The sequence below is a fragment of the Anomaloglossus baeobatrachus genome, chromosome 1, assembly GCF_048569485.1.
Source record: "Anomaloglossus baeobatrachus isolate aAnoBae1 chromosome 1, aAnoBae1.hap1, whole genome shotgun sequence".
Taxonomy (NCBI): domain Eukaryota; kingdom Metazoa; phylum Chordata; class Amphibia; order Anura; family Aromobatidae; genus Anomaloglossus; species Anomaloglossus baeobatrachus.
The window spans coordinates 467324130-467343262 of record NC_134353.1 but is presented as its reverse complement, the minus strand read 5'-3'; the positions used below and the strand labels follow the sequence as shown (position 1 = coordinate 467343262).

Below are 19133 nucleotides of genomic sequence, written 5' to 3'. Positions count from 1 at the left end.
TGTCTAACTTTGACTTTACCATCAAGTATCGGGCTGGCAAGAAGAATAACAATGCTGATGCGCTGTCCAGAATGCCTCACTTGCCCGAGTCTGGAGAAGACATGGATGAACTCGAAGAGATAGAGTTACCGGCTTTCCATCACCAAGGTGTGTCCCAGTGTGAGCATGCTGTGGGAGTGAAGCGCTCAAGCCAGCACGGGGTCTCGGTCAACCCCTTACTCCACCATAATTGGGAAGAAACACAGAACGGTGACCCGGCCGTGCGATTGGTCAAAGAGAAGCTAGCGCAAGCTGAGACCCATCTTGGCCCAGACGCTCCAGAGGAAGCCCAGCAGCTGTGGAAGGAGAGGGGACGACTGTTCACCTACCAAGGCAAGCTCTGCAAGAGATATGTCAACTATCGAACAAATGAACTTGTCTGGCAGATAGTGGTTCCGCAGAGAGATGCTCCAATGGTCCTAGCAGCGTATCATGATAACGCAGGACACTTCGGGTGGAAGAAGTTGGAGGCCCTACTCCGTGATCGGTTCTATTGGGTGCACATGAGAAAGATGATCGAGAAGTGGTGCCGAGACTGTGGCCCGTGTAACCTGAGGCGGAAAGACGATGCCAGCCAAAGGTCTCCCTTGCAGCCAATTGTCACAAAGCAGCCCCTGGAGTTGGTGGCCCTGGACCACGTGAAGTTAACACCAAGCCGGTCAGGCTATGTGTACGCCCTCACCATTGTGGACCATTACTCTCGTTTCCTGGTAGTAGTGCCTGTGAAGGACCAGACAGCCAGGACAGCAGCTAGAGCGTTCCAGGCATCCTTTTGCCGACCTCACGGCTATCCGGAAAGGGTACTGACTGATCAGGGTCCTGCATTCGAGGCTGAAGTGTTCCAAGAGTTCTGTAACATGTACGGTTGTAAGAAAATCCGAACCACACCGTACCACCCCCAAACCAATGGACTGTGCGAGAAAATGAACCATGTGGTTATTGATATGCTGAAGACCCTACCGCTGGAGGAAAGGAACCAATGGCCAGAAAAGTTGCCAGATCTGGTAGACCTGTACAACCACATCCCAGTGAATTCGACCAACTGCAGCCCCGCTTACCTGATGCGAGCCAGACCAGGCAAGTTGCCTGTAGACTTTGAGATGGGGACTGTGTCGCCTGAGGCGGTTCAAGAAATAGAGGATTGGGATACAGAACGGCAGCAGCGGTACCGTAAGGTCCAGGAGTGCGTAGAGAGGAGCCTGTCTCAAGCAAGAACGAGACAAGAACAGCATTACAATCAAACAGCCCCAGCAACTCCCTTAGCACCTGGAGAACAAGTCCTCAAGAAGAAGCGGAAGGCGCATAAATTGGATGATCAGTGGGAAAGCGAGCCCTACACCATTATCCCCTCCAACTTTGACAATAGTAAGGTATGCCTCATAAGCAAAGATGAAGGCAAGACCTATCAAGCAATTTCCCGAGACCGCCTGAAAGCGTGCCCTGAACGGTGCAGAATCCAAAGAGAAATGGAAGGAGTACAAGGAAGTCCCCAAAGTCAAGAGAAAGAAGGGGAGATGATTCAAACCATCCTTGGAAAGTTCCCCAAAACTTGGACCCGAATAAACAATGCCATAGTGGTACCAGTTTTGACGTTTCCGCAGTTGGTCGAGCCAGAAACGGAAAAGGTTCCGGATCCACCTAAAGAATCGTCCGCTCCAGCACGAGATGACACGCCAGCAGTGGAACAGGAGGATCAACCCTCTGTCAGTGGTGAACCTGTCATACCCTTGGCGACTCTTAGATCACAAAGGCAACCATCACGCTTACCTATGGGGGTTAGGCCCACATGTAGTGCTGAGATAGAAGACGCACCACGTAGTCAGGGGCAAACACCAGAGCTACGTAGGTCCCAGCGCAGCACTCGGGGACAACCCCCTCTAAGGTATAGGGAGTCAACTGTATAAGGGAAAGAGTACTTATTAGAATGTAAATAGTTATGCAAAATGTCTGTCATGTTGTGTACAAAATGTTTTCTTTTTCTTTGATTGCGAAAATGGACAATTGGGCCACTGGACTATGGGTGGCCAACACCTAAATTGTTCATAGTTAGCACCAGTGTGCTCAACACCCCTGAAGAAAAACCCGTCCGGCGTGCATAGAGTGGGGTCATCAATGCTCTGACGCACGCCCAGAGCCTACGTTGGGGGTTTGAACGCGGCGGGTCCCCCATGGAGCAGTGTAATGGACACCCGGCAGGGAGCCACACTGGACTCTTATAGTAATGTTTAAGGTTGTAACGTTAAAGTATTTGCGCCTCCCATAATGGGATGAAATGTTCTAACATGTCATGTTTGTTTCTACAGTCCGGGAGTACTGAATTTAACTAAGGGGGAGTGTGGCGCCCCAGGACCTGGTCGCCACAACAGCATTGCCCTCCCAAAAGGGTTAATGCTGAGCCTGGAGGTAATTGGGAGATCTATTGGCCAGTAAGTTAACACTCAACACAGTTCTCCCTCCGGCCAGCAGGGGGAGCTCTGAACCTGGAACTTCAGGGAGCATTCCTTAAGTCTGGCTGGAAGGAGGAAGTGGTGGTTAGTCTGGACACAGGAGTGAAAGAGTGCAGACGCAGAGTAGTGCTGCCTTGTAAACTGGGGCCTAGAGCTGGGATAGCTTGGCCCAGTGAAGCAAGGGGAGCAGAGAGGCACAGCAGGGACTCGGACATCGGAGTCTGTAGTTGTCAGGGCATAAAATCCATCCCTGGTAGCTGAATCCGGAGGGCAGGAGAGCTGTAAGCCCCCTGTCCCAGAAGCAATCTGAAGGTACAGCTGCATCCCAAGGGCCCGGTGTAGACTCCAGCAGAGAAGCACCAGAGAGGGCCTGCGCAGTCTACCACACAGAAAAGGGGACGAACAACAAGTCCCAGCAGCAAGAGGGCAATTGCGAACCCAAAGTGCAGTGTCCTAACACAGCAGAGAAAGATTAAGGAGTAGGCCTCATACTCAACTGGCCAAAGATCACCCCAGGCACTTCCAGGCCGGCCGGATCATCTTTACCACCTGTGACGGTCTCCCTGGACTAAGTTTCTGCCGAGTAAAAGAGGAGAAGGTAAAGAGACTACTGTTTGTGCCTGTTTCTTTCATTGCTGGTCGGCCCTGCACCGTGTTAGTCACGCAGCACCATAGACTTCCACAAACACCAACCGTGCCCCGGGCATTGCTCCACCTGTGGGGAGCAGTATCACCATTGCTGCCATAACATCATCCCGGAGGCCTCACACAGCAGCGGCGGCTTTAGAGCCGCATACCACAGGTGGCGTCACGAACACAAACTTTAATTCAAGCCACATATTCAACTGACACCCACCAGGGCCACGGAGCCGGGCCCAGCCACCACTGACTACCACCGGACTAGTCCGGCACCGGGTGTCCCATAGCCCTGGGGTGGGCGAGTCAGAGGCAGAGTGAGAAGCGCGGGCACGAGATTATGGGAAGGTACTTGGATGACGCTGCTGATGACAATCACAGCGCCGCCCATAATCTCGCGCCTGCGCAATCACCTCAAAAGCGTTCACACTTTGCACAGTGCTTACTCCCGCGAGAGTGGCACTGGGCATGCACAAAACTTCAGGAGGACAGTTACATGAGGAAGGCGTCCTCATGTATGGAAATGAGCAATGGGGGACGGCGTACAATGGCAGGAGGGGGAATAACGGACGCCAGGCAGCCCGCCCCCGTGACCATAAAAACAGATTTGCATACAAAAAGGTAAGACTTCATAAAGTATTATTTTAGGTCTCAAAGGGGGCACAATAGCAACAGGAACCTTTCCAGAATGCAGCCCAGGAGCTGCAGAGGGGAATCTTTTATTTTTTTTGCTAAATTTCTGGTGACAGGTTCCCTTTAAAGGGAACCTATCAGGTGCAATCTGCACTCAGAGCCAGGAGCAGTTCTGGGTGTATATTGCTAATCCCTCCCTAACTGTCCCTGTATACACCAGCATAGATAAAGGCATCTATAGAAAAAGTATTTTTAAAGAGCTTATATCTTATGCTAATTAGCGCGGGGACTAGTCCCAAGGGCGTTACTTCACTTGGCTAGTCGGCTCATATAGCGTGTTAGTACTCACACAGGGGCGTAATAACATGCTAACATGCTATGCGAGCCGACTAGCCAAGTGAAGTAACGCCCTTGTGACTAGTCCCCGCGCTCATTAGCATAAGATATAAGATCTTTAAAAATATTTGTTCTTGATCTCTTTATCTATGCTAGTGTATACAGGGACGGTTAGGCAGGGATTAGCAATATACACCCAGAACTGCTCCTGGCTCTGAGTGCATATTGCACCTGACAGGTTCACTTTAAAGGGAACCTGTCACCAGATTTGGGGCCTATAAGCTGCGGCCACCACCAGCGGGATCTTATGTACACATTCTAACATGCTGCATACCTCCCAACCGTCCCGGATACAGCGGGACTTTCACGCTTTACGTTGTTTGTCCCGTTGCCACGGGCGGGACGGCCGGCTCCCGGGCTCCGCCCACCCACTCTCTCTCCGCCTCCCTGCTTTTCCCTCCTACCATCCTAGTAGACGTGGCATAGAGAGGAGCGCTGCCTGTGCTGCTGCTGGTACAGTAAACTAATCTCCCCAGCGCTGATTTCCCTCCCTCCCCCCTCACCCCCTGCCGCCTGTCTGTGCGGGCGCCCCCCTGCCGCCTGTCTGTGCGGGCGCCCCCCTGCCGCCTGTCTGTGCGGGCGCCCCCCTGCCGCCTGTCTGTGCGGGCGCCCCCCTGCCGCCTGTCTGTGCGGGCGCCCCCCTGCCGCCTGTCTGTGCGGGCGCCCCCCCGCCGCCTGTCTGTGCGGGCGCCCCCCCGCCGCCTGTCTGTGCGGGCGCCCCCCTGCCGCCTGTCTGTGCGGGCGCCCCCCTGCCGCCTGTCTGTGCGGGCGCCCCCCTGCCGCCTGTCTGTGCGGGCGCCCCCCTGCCGCCTGTCTGTGCGGGCGCCCCCCTGCCGCCTGTCTGTGCGGGCGGCCCGCCGCCTCATTGTGCGGGCGGCCGGCCGCCTCTCTCTGCGGGCGGCCGGCCGCCTCTCTGTGCGGGCGGCCCGCCGCCTGTCTGTGAAGGCGGCCGGCCGCCTGTCTGTGAAGGCGACCGGCCGCCTCACTGTGGCTGCCTGCGTGTCCGTGCTGGAGGCCCGCCGGCTGCCTGCGTGTCCGTGCTGGAGGCCCGCCGGCTGCCTGCGTGTCCGTGCTGGAGGCCCGCCGGCTGCCTGCGTGTCCGTGCTGGAGGCCCGCCGGCTGCCTGCGTGTCCGTGCTGGAGGCCCGCCGGCTGCCTGCGTGTCCGTGCTGGAGGCCCGCCGGCTGCCTGCGTGTCCGTGCTGGAGGCCCGCCGGCTGCCTGCGTGTCCGTGCTGGAGGCCCGCCGGCTGCCTGCGTGTCCGTGCTGGAGGCCCGCCGGCTGCCTGCGTGTCCGTGCTGGAGGCCCGCCGGCTGCCTGCGTGTCCGTGCTGGAGGCCCGCCGGCTGCCTGCGTGTCCGTGCTGGAGGCCCGCCGGCTGCCTGCGTGTCCGTGCTGGAGGCCCGCCGGCTGCCTGCGTGTCCGTGCTGGAGGCCCGCCGGCTGCCTGCGTGTCCGTGCTGGAGGCCCGCCGGCTGCCTGCGTGTCCGTGCTGGAGGCCCGCCGGCTGCCTGCGTGTCCGTGCTGGAGGCCCGCCGGCTGCCTGCGTGTCCGTGCTGGAGGCCCGCCGGCTGCCTGCGTGTTTGTGCTGAATGGGTGTGGATGGGGAGTGGATATGGGCGTGACTGTGAAATGGGTGTGGTTAGGGGGCGTGGCCTAAAAATTTGCCGCGGCGCGCTACGCGCGCCGCAAACTTTGTCCCTCTTTTCCTTCTTTAAAAGTTGGGAGGTATGGTCACTGTGCCCCAGTACCAGATGCCCAGTCACCACTACTTCTCTAAGAAAGGTGTGCCTGCGCTACACCAGCATGTCAGGAACAGAATGGGACGGCCATGACTTAATCAGAAAACAAGCAGAGGTGAAATGCGGATCAGCCAACAAGGTACATAAACAGCAAGCAGGAAAAGTAGTCAGGTAACAAGCACACAAAATCATAAAACTGAACTGGGGGTAAAATTAACCAGAGGTTCATAGCTATGTCTGGCAGTGGTCTGCAGACAGGATGGGCATAAAAAAGGGTGTGGTGTCTTCACATTGGTTGTAGCTGAATGATGGTATTTCATCTGTGAGATATCCACCAGCTACATTCAGCCAGAGATCCTGCATCTGTCAAGGTAATGCAGCCCAGTGGGTGAGCATAACCTGCGTCCACCTGCGCCACTGGCATCGACTCCTCTCCCATCATCAGCACTATTCATGAAAGGAACACGTTGTCACCTGGCGACCGGAGTACAAATTGACGGAGCGGACTCCGTTGGTGACTTAACAGCCGTGTGCGGCAATGATGCAAACCTGGCTGCGGGCCATCCTCAGGGCAATGTGACACACGTGCCTTGTATGGCTCACGTGTTGAATCTGATTCTCCAGCAATTTTTAAAACACCATCACGGCCTACATGGCCTTGTGCAGCGTGCACGCTCGCTATGTGCTCACTTCCATCGTGCGCACACAGCAGCTCCACAACTTTCATCACTCCGGAAGTCTTAGGGTCTGGCAGTTAAACGCCGGAAATGCGATGTTCCGACACGCAGGAATTGGAATCTGCACATGTTGCAGCGTGTGTGGCAGCACCGCAGAGCCCTGCTGAAATACGGTATGACATATAGCCTGGGATAACTTGATCAAGAGGTGGTGCAGATCACGCTGCTGGAGTGGTGTCAGATCAAGGACCTATGCACCCTGCTACACAGTTTTGAAATGTCGACGAAGATGTTTAGCACTGGCAATGTCATTCTCAGCGTGACAATTCTGGTCCTCTACATGATGGAGCACACTGTAATTATTATTCGGAGTCAGGTGTTGGGACAAGAGGAAGGGGAGGAAGTACAGGAGTAGTCATATGCGGAAGGGATAACAAGATCTACGAGGTCCAGATGGTCAGCGGCACCTATGCGGCAGTCATGCTGAGGGAGAGGGATTAACAAGGGCGCATAGTATCAGCAAAAAGTGTTGATGAAAGTGCAGGAGCCCATGAAGAAATGGAGGACGAACTGGCGATGGGCATGGAAGACTCAGCAGATGAGTGAGAGCTTGCTCACATTTCGGTTGTGCGAGGTTGTGGGTAGAGGGCAGAGGAAGGATGCACGATTCTCACCTCTCTGCCACCAACACACCAAGGACTTGGTCCTCCTGGATGCACAAGACACATGAGCGCCTTCTTGCTGCACTACCTACATGACCCTCGGATTGTATGAATTTGAACTAATCCTGAATACTGGGTTGCCACACTGTTAGATCCCCGGTACAAGACAAAATTTGGCGAACTAATTCCTGCCATAGAAATAGACGCACGTATACAGGAGTATCTGCAGAATGTGGTACGCAATCTTAGATCTACTTGTCCACTAAACACCAGTGCTGCACAGAGTGAATCTCAACGCTTTGTCATGGATAGGAGGAAATGGTCTTTTACTTGTCCACATCGGAGGGACCGAGGGATGGCTGCTGTGCTGAGATGGCGTTGAGTACGGTGTCCCTGCACAGTTGCACTTTTGGTCATATCCCAAAATGAGTTGAAAAAGGACAGATGCTGTTGGAAAGGGGAACAGGTGTGTTGGAAAGGGGAAAAAAGTTTTGGTCCGTGGATTTGGTGGTTAAGCAACTGTAACATTTGCTGAAGAAACAACATCTGTTACAGTGGGACTGGCAGATTTGGATAAAGTGGTATATAATCTGTGACCGCTATATAACGAAAATTAATAAGAAAAGAAAGAGAAAGGTATATATCCCCATCAGCAGTCAGTGTCCACCGTGCTCCCAGTTGGAAAAGGAGAGGTTGGCAACTTGAAGGTTTGGTGGAGGATACAGAGCTGTGTGGCTATGAAACTAATAGTAGCCTGAACCGAGTTAGACGCCATTCGGATCTGGAGACTGTGAGCCCTGTTAGCGTCACAGGGTCCACATGCCCACCCAGCCCAGGAACTCCCTGTTAACAACACAGGGGCCATTGAGTACGCTGACCGTGTGCGTAGGGGCCACACCTGTGGACAGCAGGCGCATCAGCAGCAGCAGGCCTGTTAATGCCACTGGGCTGCACAAGCAGGACTGTTAGGACAGGAGCTGGTCTTAACCGTTCTGCGTTACCAACTGTGGTGGTGGCCTGCATCCACCACCCTATCCCTGCCTACCTCTGGCCTAAAGCCGCAATGGGTTCAACACATGGAGGTCTGCTCTTTCGGAGCATAATAGAAGACTGCGCACCTCCTTGTTGGCTCCAGCCCCTTTTATAACCTGGGTCCGCCCCAAACCAGGGTGAACCACAATGCACCTCCTGGAGACAAAAGTAGAGTGACACGTCATCAGTGGCATAACTAGCGTCCTATTTGGAAACACAACTTCAATTATGACCTCATGGCTGCCATGACCCAAACACCTCACCAGTCATCGTCTGACCATCAATAATGCGGTGACAAGTCATAGGTGTGGGCCTCTGCAAGCCATTTGGGAAGACACCTGATGCCCTGTGGTCTATATGGGACCCCCACATCAGGGCCAGGGCCAAAGAGTTCATTACCGGACCTAGTCTCTGATGCAGGAAGTGCCTGAGCATGCTCAGTAGCATGAAATACAGTCTCTGAAAAAAGACTATCAGCTTTAGCATGGTGTCTAGGCACAAAACAGGACTTAGACCCGGCACGGAATGCAAGCACCTGTGCAAAGAGGCTTTTCACACTTAGTGTGGGAGCATGCGCTGTATCCCGAAATGAAGACTTAGCGTCAGGAATAACACAGTCAGGCTGAGCATTCTCACTACGCGAAACACTGTAATTATGCTGCAGCTGGGGTACATCGGCACACGCATGCGCACTAGCTGACTCTCCACACTTAGACGTGGAGGGGAAATTTGTCTTGGAGATGCTGTCTATGAACAGAAGGAAAAGCTAAAGGAAGCCTGACTTTCTATCCCTCCGAATTATCAAATGCAGCAATGAATTCCATGAGTTTGCTATAACATTAGCATATCAAAATGTGCATGAGGGTGTGATGTAGAGGTGCTAGAAATAGCTTGGCACCAGTGGGGCACTAATGGAATACAACAGCCAGTTCTATGATGCCACTAAATGGCAGTATTTTGTGCTATTATTATAGCTTATTAAAAACAGAGCAGGAGGGTGTCATGCAGAGGTGCTGCACATAGATTTGCAGTAGTGTGAATAGACAAAAGTACAATAGCCACGTTTAGGATGGCACTAGGTACACTGAGTGTTTGCTAGTATAATGGCTGAGTTTAAAAAAGTTTGAGTGTGCAATGCAGGCAGACGTGCTGCAAATAACGTTCCAATACTGTGAATTGACAAAAGTACAATAGCCACGTTTAGGATACAACTAGGTACACTGAGTGTTTGCTAGTATAATGGCTGAGTTTAAAAAAGTTAGAGTGTGCAATGCAGGCAGACGTGCTGCAAATATGTTTACAATAGTGTGAATAGACAAAAGTACAATAGCCACGTTTAGGATGCCACTAGGTACACTGAGTGTTTGCTAGTATAATGGCTGAGTTTAAAAAAGTTTGAGTGTGCAATGCAGGCAGACGTGCTGCAAATATCGTTCCAATAGTGTGAATTGACAAAAGTACAATAGCCACGTTTAGGATACAACTAGGTACAGTGAGTGTTTGCTAGTATAATGGCTGAGTTTAAAAAAGTTTGAGTGTGCAATGCAGGCAGACGTGCTGCAAATAACGTTCCAATACTGTGAATTGACAAAAGTACAATAGCCACGTTTAGGATACAACTAGGTACACTGAGTGTTTGCTAGTATAATGGCTGAGTTTAAAAAAGTTAGAGTGTGCAATGCAGGCAGACGTGCTGCAAATATCGTTCCAATACTGTGAATAGACAAAAGTACAATAGCCACGTTTAGGATACAACTAGGTACACTGAGTGTTTGCTAGTATAATGGCTGAGTTTAAAAAAGTTAGAGTGTGCAATGCAGGCAGACGTGCTGCAAATATGTTTACAATAATGTGAATAGACAAAAGTCCAATAGCCACGTTTAGGATGCCACAAGGTACACTGAGTGTTTGCTAGTATAATGGCTGAGTTTAAAAAAGTTTGAGTGTGCAATGCAGGCAGACATGCTGCAAATATGTTTACAATAGTGTGAATAGACAAAAGTACAATAGCCACGTTTAGGATGCCACTAGGTACACTGAGTGTTTGCTAGTATAATGGCTGAGTTTAAAAAAGTTTGAGTGTGCAATGCAGGCAGACGGGCTGCAAATATCGTTCCAATACTGTGAATAGACAAAAGTACAATAGCCACGTTTAGGATACAACTAGGTACACTGAGTGTTTGCTAGTATAATGGCTGATTTTAAAAAAGTTTGAGTGTGCAATGCAGGCAGACGCGCTCTGCAAATGTCTTTGCACTAGTGGGACTATAGCAAAGTCCAATAGCCACGTTTAGGATGCCACTAGGTACACTGAGTGTTTGCTAGTCAAATGGCTTAGTTTAAAAAAGTTGGAGTGTGCAATGCAGGCAGACGTGCTCTGCAAATGTCTTTGCACTAGTGGGACTATAGCAAAGTCCAATAGCCACGTTTAGGATGCCACTAGGTACACTGAGTGTTTGCTAGTCAAATGGCTTAGTTTAAAAAAGTTGGAGTGTGCAATGCAGGCAGACGTGCTCTGCAAATGTCTTTGCACTAGTGGGACTATAGCAAAGTCCAATAGCCACGTTTAGGATGCCACTAGGTACACTGAGTGTTTGCTAGTCAAATGGCTTAGTTTAAAAAAGTTGGAGTGTGCAATGCAGGCAGACGTGCTCTGCAAATGTCTTTGCACTAGTGGGACTATAGCAAAGTCCAATAGCCACAGATAGGATGCCACTAGGTACACTGAGTGTTTGCTAGTATAATGGCTTAGTTATAATGAGTTGGAGTGTGCAGAGGACAAGAGGGTACAGTGGCAGGATTGTGGTGCTCTGGGTAGAGGAATGGAAGCCTGCCTTTCTATCCCTCCTAATGGTGAAATGCAGGGAGGAAATCCCTGACCTTGGCTACACAGACGCTGTTGCTGTTTGCAGGACCTGTCACCTATGGCTCTCTGACCCTGCCGGTTTGAGCCCTTAAAAGGACTGCTATAAAGTGCTCTCCCTATGCTGTCTAACGCTGTGTATGCAGCGCATACAGCTGTATCGGCTATAGGACTCAGGAGGACGGAGCTGCGACAGTGATGTCTGACACCAAAGACGCAGAAGGCAGATAATGACGTCCTGGAAGAAAATGTCCGGTTTTATAATGCAGGGACATGTGACATGGACATCCTATCACACATGCCGTTGCTTCTCTGGCTCAAAGTCCACTTAGCTGTGTGTGTGTCTGGGATTGGCTGACATGCTGGCCCGCCCCACAAGACGCGCGCGCTTAGGGAAGGAAGACAAGAAAAAAAAAATGGCGATCGCCATTATACAAACAGCAGTCATCTGAAGGCGCTGTTCACGCACACTATACACTGAAATGTGATAATAGTGTGATTCACAGAGTGACTTACACTATTACAGCAGAAACCAAGCTATGATTTAGCTTGTTTTTTGCTGCTAGAACCGTTCTCGAACGTTTCTAGAACTATCGAGCTTTTGCAAAAAGCTCGAGTTCTAGTTCGATCTAGAACATGCCCCAAAATCACTCGAGCCTAGAACTGGAGAACCACGAACCACGAACCGCGCTCAACTCTAGTGGCAAGGCCCCTACGAGACAAAGGAAAGAATCGGGGTGGTCAACTATAAGGTATTGCAGCCCCGTAGGCGGAAACCTGAACAAATATACCATGTCAACCTGTTAAAACCTTGGCAAGAACGGGAAAGCCTGATGGTTGATTTTTCCCCATCTCCCTCCTCTTCGGGTCGTTCAAACCCGGCTCCAGCGACCTCCGGAGAGGACGAACCGGAAGTAAGGATTGGAGAAGCCCTCACCAAGCAACAGAGGCGATAGGCCAGACGGCTGGTTCAGCAGAATCCCGATGTCTTCTCCGAGCTGCCTGCTAGGACCAGTCTGATACGACATGACATTGTCACTGAGCCTCACCTGAAGGTACGCCTGAAGCCATACCGGGTGCCGGAGGCTCGAAGACAAGCCATATCAGAGGAAGTGAAGACAATGCTACGCCTGGGGGTCATCGAAAAATCCTGGAGTGAATGGGCTAGTCCCATTGTCCTAATACCAAAACCCGATGGCTCCTTAAGGTTCTGCAATGACTTTAGGAGATTGAACGAAATATCCAAGTTCGATCTCTACCCCATGCCCCGGGTGGATGAGCTGATTGATAGGCTGGGACAGACGCGATATTTCACCGCGCTCGACCTGACCAAGGGGTACTGGCAGGTGCCACTGACGGAGTCCGCCAAGGAGAAAACCGCTTTTGTTACGCCAGAGGGTCTGTTCCACTATGTTGTCTTGCCTTTTGGGTTACATGGCGCTCCGGCCACGTTCCAGAGGTTGATGGACTTGGTGCTGGAACCTCACCAGGCGTATGCATCAGCGTACCTTGATGACATCATTATTTACAGCTCCGAGTGGCAGACCCACTTGGAACAGGTACAAGCGGTGGTGAACGCGCTCCGAACAGCCGGATTGACAGCCAATCCCAAGAAATGTGCGTTGGGGCTCACGGAAGCCCGCTACTTGGGCTACGTAATAGGCCAAGGAGTGATTAAGCCCCAAATTAACAAAGTTGAGGCGATCCAGAAGTGGCCTAGACCCCTGACCACGAAGCAGGTTAGGGCCTTCCTGGGTATCGTGGGGTACTACAGGAGGTTTGTAAAAAATTTTTGCGGGACTATCAGCCCCCTTGACGGACCTTCTCAAAGGCAAGAAGTCCGTCATGGTGCGCTGGACTCCGCAGGCCGAGGACTCCTTCCGGGCCCTGAAGGGGGTCCTGTGCGGACAGCCCGTTCTTGTCAACCCTGATTTCCGGAAGGAGTTCGTAGTACAGACTGACGCCTCTGAGGTCGGCCTGGGGGCAGTGCTGTCTCAGGTGGTTCAGGGGGAGGAACACCCCGTCACCTTCTTAAGTAGGAAGCTCACCCCTCCCGAGCGGAATTATAGCGTAGTGGAGAAGGAGTGCCTGGCGATCAAGTGGGCCTTGGAGTCCCTACGCTATTACCTGCTGGGACGGCAGTTTCGCTTGGTGACTGATCACTCTCCGCTGGTCTGGATGAGGTCCGCAAAGGAACGGAATACCCGGGTTACCCGGTGGTTCCTTTCTCTACAGAACTTCTGGTTTACGGTTGAACACCGGGCCGGTAGGTTGCAGGGCAACGCCGATGCCTTGTCCCACGGCCCGTGTTTGATGGCGGGAGTTCAACCCCGCACGCTTGAACTGAGGGGGGGGGTATGTGAGACTGTGACCGGGGTTGTCTATGACGGCCGGTACGTCTCGCCCCGGTTGTGCTCCCTCCATGTATAGAAAGCAACTCCTCTCCAGGGTTAATGCTGTTTCCCTGCAGGCTAAAAGGAGGGTTAAAAGGAAACAGGAACATGGGCGTGGGCCCCTAGTGTGAGGGAGTGAACACAACTCCCTGAGTTTCTGCCAAAGAAACACATGTGAGCCATTTCTGGAACCTGGCTTGTTGGTCAAGGAGGAGGACATTCCGGAACGTGTTGTGTGCTGTTTTGGACTTTGTTTGTGCAATAAACCGTGTGCTGTGACCATTGGTGCCTGGATCCCGTGTCTTCTGCCGCGCAGCCGACCACGCTACCTCACACACCCCAGGAACGCTGAACTGCAGCTTATTTGCGTCCCGCCGGCAATGTGGAAGGAAAGAGGTGGATGTTTACGTCCGGCTCATCTCCGCCCCTCTGCTACTATTGGCCGGCCGCTGTGTGACGTCGCTATGATGCCGAATGTCCCTCCCCCTTCAGGAAGAGGATGTTTGTTGCCCACAGCGAGGTCGTTTGGAAGGTAAGTACGTGTGACGGGGGTTTACGACTTTGTGTGACACGGACAACAAATTGTCCGTGTTGCACAAACGATGGGGGCGGGAGAAATTGATACGTGTAAAGCATGCTTTAGTATGATTGATATCACATTGTTCATGCTTTCCCTTTTATTGGATTTTTACATGTTTTTAAGATGTGTTGTTGTCCATAAGACATTTTAACTGAAGTATATTAGAAAATTGATCAGAATAGTAATTTAAATAGACATTTAATAAAAAAATTCACCTTTGATTTCATACCACCGCTTTCAGGAGCTTGCAATGTTCATGTTTGGTGTGTGGTCCTACTTGTGTGGCTGTAATTCTCCAGCAGGTTTAATACAGGAAAGATTAGAATTGAAGGTTGCCCTTTTATTCCAACCTGCTGGCTCTCAGGGGAAAAAGCAGAAAATGTTTATTATCAAATCTTCTCCCATGTACTATTGATTAGTAGCCGAACCCAGCTGACAGTGGTAGGAGCTGGTGTATGGCATCTATTACAGATCTGTAGAATTTAATGTGATCACATATTAGTGTCATCAAATCTTCATCCTCACTCGTCTGTAGCAGTGCCCTTACCTTATATCTTTTGAACCTATGTTATTTATTATATCTTTTTGCTGTCCATACGATTATGTGTTTGCCATCTTGTCATCCACAGAGGTGAAAGAGACCCGTCGTCCTATGGCACATGAATGCCTAGGAGAAGCGTTAAGACTCCTCCGCCAGGTGATCAACAAATATCCCTTGCTTAATACTGTGGAGACTTTGACTGCAGCTGGGACGCTCATCTCCAGGGTTAAAGGTCAGCAATGGTCCAATCAATGGCTGCAATAATATCAGCAGTAGACCGGTATGTCATATGTATTACTTTTTGGTTGTTTATTTATTTTTTGATACCTCAGGTTTTCACTATGAAGCAAGTATTGAAAATGAGAAGCGGGATTTTGAGAAGGCTCTGGAGAGCATGGCTGTTTGCTTTAGTAGCACGTGAGTAGTGACAATGACAGTATTTTAGCAAATTGGAAAATATCATTTTTAGCCATGTTTACATTTTTCCTTTCTGTTCTCAGAATCTCAGAATTTCTTATGGGAGAAGTGGACAGCAGTACATTGTTATCACTACCACTCGGGGACCAAAGCCAAGTGAGACATTGTGGCCTAGTAGATATTACATCAATTATAGTCTAGCTATTCACTTTGCTTCCTCTGTAGAATTCAGTATGCAGAATATATTTTGTCACAACGTATCTGTGTCCTGAGCAGTATAGAGTATTTTGATGTACATCCACATACTATAACTTGCTTAAAGGAAAAACATCTATGATGCATACTGCCATTACTTTGGGTTATTCCTCTTTGTATTATGGTACTTAAAGGGGTTCTCAGAGAAATGTGATAAAAGAAATAATATACTTTAAATATTAAACATTTTTCTACATACCTTTTATTTGGCCTAAATGTATACTTTGTCCAGTGCACTCAGTCAAGATTATAAAGATGGAAAATGTCATGTAGCAGTGTGCAGCCCGTCCAAGGACTCGCTGACTGAGATGGATGCCTATTCCCAGTTAGCTAATGGTGTTTATCTTCTCCTTTATGCCTCTGTGCGCAGTGTCCTGTCAGGTTGACTGAACAGAGGAATATGAGTTTACAATGCCTGACAGGATGCTGCTGTGACCTCACCTCTGTCCCGAGCAGATGTTCTTCATATGGCCTGTCCTACTGCATGTACTCTGAAATCTAGGACAGGCTGCACAGTGAGACAGATGTACCCCTTACACTGCACTAAGACTGTCAGGCTGACTGAGATGGATGCTCACTCCCAGTCAGCTAATGGTGTTTATCTTCTTCTTTATGCCTCTGTGCGCAGTGTCCTGTCAGGTTGACTGAACAGAGGAATATGAGTTCACGATGCCTGACAGGATGCTGCTGTGACCTCACCTCTGTCCCGAGCAGATGTTCTTCATATGGCCTGTCCTAGTGCATGTACTCTGAAATCTGGGACAGGCTGCACAGTGAGACAGATGTACCCCTTACACTGCACTAAGACTGTCAGGCTGACTGAGATGGATGCTCACTCCCAGTCAGCTAATGGTGTTTATCTTCTTCTTTATTCCTTTGTGCTCAGTGTCCTGTCAGGCTGACTGAGATGGAGGGTCATTCCCAGTCAGCTAATAGTGTTTATCTTCTCCTTTATTCCTCTGTGCTCAGTGTCCTGTCAGGTTGACTGAACAGAAGAATATGAGTTCAGGATGCCTGACGGGTCGCTGCTCTGACCTCACCTCTGTCCCAAGCAGATGTTCTTCATATGGCCCGTTCTACTGCATGTACTCTGAAATCTAGGATGGGCTGCACAGTGATTTATGGCAGTTGCCATCTTTAAAAACATATCAGAGTGCATTAGACGCGCGCGCTTAGGGAAGGAAGACAAGAAAAAAAAAATGGCGATCGCCATTATACAAACAGCAGTCATCTGAAGGCGCTGTTCACGCACACTATACACTGAAATGTGATAATAGTGTGATTCACAGAGTGACTTACACTATTACAGCAGAAACCAAGCTATGATTTAGCTTGTTTTTTGCTGCTAGAACCGTTCTCGAACGTTTCTAGAACTATCGAGCTTTTGCAAAAAGCTCGAGTTCTAGTTCGATCTAGAACATGCCCCAAAATCACTCGAGCCTAGAACTGGAGAACCACGAACCACGAACCGCGCTCAACTCTAGTGGCAAGGCCCCTACGAGACAAAGGAAAGAATCGGGGTGGTCAACTATAAGGTATTGCAGCCCCGTAGGCGGAAACCTGAACAAATATACCATGTCAACCTGTTAAAACCTTGGCAAGAACGGGAAAGCCTGATGGTTGATTTTTCCCCATCTCCCTCCTCTTCGGGTCGTTCAAACCCGGCTCCAGCGACCTCCGGAGAGGACGAACCGGAAGTAAGGATTGGAGAAGCCCTCACCAAGCAACAGAGGCGATAGGCCAGACGGCTGGTTCAGCAGAATCCCGATGTCTTCTCCGAGCTGCCTGCTAGGACCAGTCTGATACGACATGACATTGTCACTGAGCCTCACCTGAAGGTACGCCTGAAGCCATACCGGGTGCCGGAGGCTCGAAGACAAGCCATATCAGAGGAAGTGAAGACAATGCTACGCCTGGGGGTCATCGAAAAATCCTGGAGTGAATGGGCTAGTCCCATTGTCCTAATACCAAAACCCGATGGCTCCTTAAGGTTCTGCAATGACTTTAGGAGATTGAACGAAATATCCAAGTTCGATCTCTACCCCATGCCCCGGGTGGATGAGCTGATTGATAGGCTGGGACAGACGCGATATTTCACCGCGCTCGACCTGACCAAGGGGTACTGGCAGGTGCCACTGACGGAGTCCGCCAAGGAGAAAACCGCTTTTGTTACGCCAGAGGGTCTGTTCCACTATGTTGTCTTGCCTTTTGGGTTACATGGCGCTCCGGCCACGTTCCAGAGGTTGATGGACTTGGTGCTGGAACCTCACCAGGCGTATGCATCAGCGTACCTTGATGACATCATTATTTACAGCTCCGAGTGGCAGACCCACTTGGAACAGGTACAAGCGGTGGTGAACGCGCTCCGAACAGCCGGATTGACAGCCAATCCCAAGAAATGTGCGTTGGGGCTCACGGAAGCCCGCTACTTGGGCTACGTAATAGGCCAAGGAGTGATTAAGCCCCAAATTAACAAAGTTGAGGCGATCCAGAAGTGGCCTAGACCCCTGACCACGAAGCAGGTTAGGGCCTTCCTGGGTATCGTGGGGTACTACAGGAGGTTTGTAAAAAATTTTTGCGGGACTATCAGCCCCCTTGACGGACCTTCTCAAAGGCAAGAAGTCCGTCATGGTGCGCTGGACTCCGCAGGCCGAGGACTCCTTCCGGGCCCTGAAGGGGGTCCTGTGCGGACAGCCCGTTCTTGTCAACCCTGATTTCCGGAAGGAGTTCGTAGTACAGACTGACGCCTCTGAGGTCGGCCTGGGGGCAGTGCTGTCTCAGGTGGTTCAGGGGGAGGAACACCCCGTCACCTTCTTAAGTAGGAAGCTCACCCCTCCCGAGCGGAATTATAGCGTAGTGGAGAAGGAGTGCCTGGCGATCAAGTGGGCCTTGGAGTCCCTACGCTATTACCTGCTGGGACGGCAGTTTCGCTTGGTGACTGATCACTCTCCGCTGGTCTGGATGAGGTCCGCAAAGGAACGGAATACCCGGGTTACCCGGTGGTTCCTTTCTCTACAGAACTTCTGGTTTACGGTTGAACACCGGGCCGGTAGGTTGCAGGGCAACGCCGATGCCTTGTCCCACGGCCCGTGTTTGATGGCGGGAGTTCAACCCCGCACGCTTGAACTGAGGGGGGGGGTATGTGAGACTGTGACCGGGGTTGTCTATGACGGCCGGTACGTCTCGCCCCGGTTGTGCTCCCTCCATGTATAGAAAGCAACTCCTCTCCAGGGTTAATGCTGTTTCCCTGCAGGCTAAAAGGAGGGTTAAAAGGAAACAGGAACATGGGCGTGGGCCCCTAGTGTGAGGGAGTGAACACAACTCCCTGAGTTTCTGCCAAAGAAACACATGTGAGCCATTTCTGGAACCTGGCTTGTTGGTCAAGGAGGAGGACATTCCGGAACGTGTTGTGTGCTGTTTTGGACTTTGTTTGTGCAATAAACCGTGTGCTGTGACCATTGGTGCCTGGATCCCGTGTCTTCTGCCGCGCAGCCGACCACGCTACCTCACACACCCCAGGAACGCTGAACTGCAGCTTATCTGCGTCCCGCCGGCAATGTGGAAGGAAAGAGGTGGATGTTTACGTCCGGCTCATCTCCGCCCCTCTGCTACTATTGGCCGGCCGCTGTGTGACGTCGCTATGATGCCGAATGTCCCTCCCCCTTCAGGAAGAGGATGTTTGTTGCCCACAGCGAGGTCGTTTGGAAGGTAAGTACGTGTGACGGGGGTTTACGACTTTGTGTGACACGGACAACAAATTGTCCGTCTTCTTCTTTATGCCTCTGTGCGCAGTGTCCTGTCAGGTTGACTGAACAGAGGAATAT

General features: G+C 51.1%; 1 protein-coding gene across 3 annotated transcripts in view; it reads left to right on the top strand.

The window, feature by feature from the left end:
- ARHGAP45 (Rho GTPase activating protein 45) overlaps positions 1 to 19133 on the top strand; it is a 235205-nt gene that overhangs the window by 135295 nt on the left and 80777 nt on the right. For all 3 annotated transcript variants that reach the window (XM_075314588.1, XM_075314569.1, XM_075314578.1), the window contains exons 3-5: positions 14726 to 14869; positions 14970 to 15054; positions 15138 to 15210. In XM_075314588.1, coding sequence (XP_075170703.1) covers positions 14726 to 14869; positions 14970 to 15054; positions 15138 to 15210 — 302 coding nt within the window. The remainder of the gene's footprint in view (positions 1 to 14725; positions 14870 to 14969; positions 15055 to 15137; positions 15211 to 19133) is intronic.